Source organism: Entamoeba invadens, assembly GCF_000330505.1.
Source record: "Entamoeba invadens IP1 unplaced genomic scaffold scaff_1105074725685, whole genome shotgun sequence".
Classification (NCBI taxonomy): domain Eukaryota; phylum Evosea; order Mastigamoebida; family Endamoebidae; genus Entamoeba; species Entamoeba invadens.
This window is the reverse complement of record NW_004443547.1, coordinates 90,954-92,504: the sequence shown is the minus strand read 5'-3', so window position 1 is coordinate 92,504 and position 1,551 is coordinate 90,954. Positions and strand designations below refer to the sequence as shown.

Sequence of the window (1,551 nt, the reverse complement as noted above, 5' to 3'; positions counted from 1 at the left end):
ATTGTTTTGTCAACGCTTTTCACACTTTGAGGCATGTCATTTGTGTGAGATGTTGAGGCATTCAGTTTCTTGTCGTAGAAGATCAAATCTTTTAATTCGCAATTTCCAGATGGTGTTTGTACGACGACTTGTATAGTTCTCTTCTCTCCGACTTGTTTAGGAACTTGAATGAACAATTTTGTCTTCTTCACGGTGGGTTGGACGAGATTTCCATTCACAAAGACTTTCATCCCAAAATCAAAGTTATTGACTTCTAAAATGAGGACTCCCCCATTTGCATTGATCACAGTGTTTTCTATTTTTGTCACAGTAAATTCCTGTTGTGTGTGTTTTGTTAGCTCGGGGCTTTCTTTCTCCTCCTTTTCAATTTCTTTTGAAAACTCATTTGCAAAGGAAATCGCCTTTAAAACGTATTCTTTATTATACTTCGACCACACTAATAATAAATTCCTTATAATTCGATTCTCTGAGGAACTCTTCCCTTCAAAGCTTTCCATCAACCCTTGAAGATCCCCAACTTTCTTTAAAATTATTTGAAACTCTCGAAGTCGATCTTTAGACTCTTTAAATAACTTCTCATCACCAACACACACTATATCAGCATACGCTTTCATCCCTCTAAAAGTCTCATCAAATAATAATAACGTCCGTGTCACTTTTAAATGAATGTTGACTACTTCATTGTCTTGACCCGCTTCAAGTCGAATTGAAAAATCCTCCCCCTTCTCCATGCGATTATAACAATCAGAACACATCAGACACATAGGAACCTCTATCCATTATTTGACTCGTTTTTTAATTGTCGTGTTATTAAACGCAAATCCGTGTTATTTTACTCACAAAATGCATAAAACGAATGTTTACTCAACTGTTTCTGTTCTAATACTATTACCATAATTACTATAATAGAATTAATAATTAATAATATTAATAGTTGTTGGAATAATAGTATTAATAATTACAATTATACTATTAGTATGAAATGGTGGAACGACAAACCATAATTTCCATTGTCAAAAGTGACTGTTTGACGACAAGCAGAACAGACATACATCCCACACGCTACACACTTTATCCCACCTAACACAGTCCCTCCACACCCTCCACACGTGTTAACAGAAAAACTCCACTCGGTGTTGTGTGGTAATTGTTTTGTCCTAAGTATTTCAGATATGGCCCCCTTCACTTTTTGAGATCTCTGTATCTCTAATGATCGAAAAGTGTTGCGTTCACTAACAAAAGTGCTGGAAAAGTCTCGGGAAGGAAGTGACAATTCACTCCGTTTTCGAGTAATGAAGTGATAATCTTTGGCATCTTTCTTCATTGATAGTGGAAGTTCTCTGAGTTCTTTTTGAGTATAAAATCCATCCAAATATCTTTGTAATGACTACAAATTCATTCAAAGTGTTTTCAATAAGTCACTCTTTTTTAACTATATATATAGTATATTTTAACTATATTTAAACCAACTTTGAACATCCATTTTTGAAGTTCAAATTGAACAGAATTTGTTTTTTTTTAATTGACATTTTAATTATTATTAATTATATT

General features: G+C 33.7%; 1 protein-coding gene across 1 annotated transcript; it reads right to left on the bottom strand.

The window, feature by feature from the left end:
- EIN_388200 (hypothetical protein) lies at window positions 1-731 on the bottom strand (the record flags this gene model as incomplete). Its single annotated transcript, XM_004258739.1, has 1 exon — window positions 1-731. A coding segment is annotated over one exon (731 nt), but the record flags the coding sequence as incomplete, so codon positions are not given.
- Between the last annotated feature and the right edge of the window lie 820 nt (window positions 732-1,551).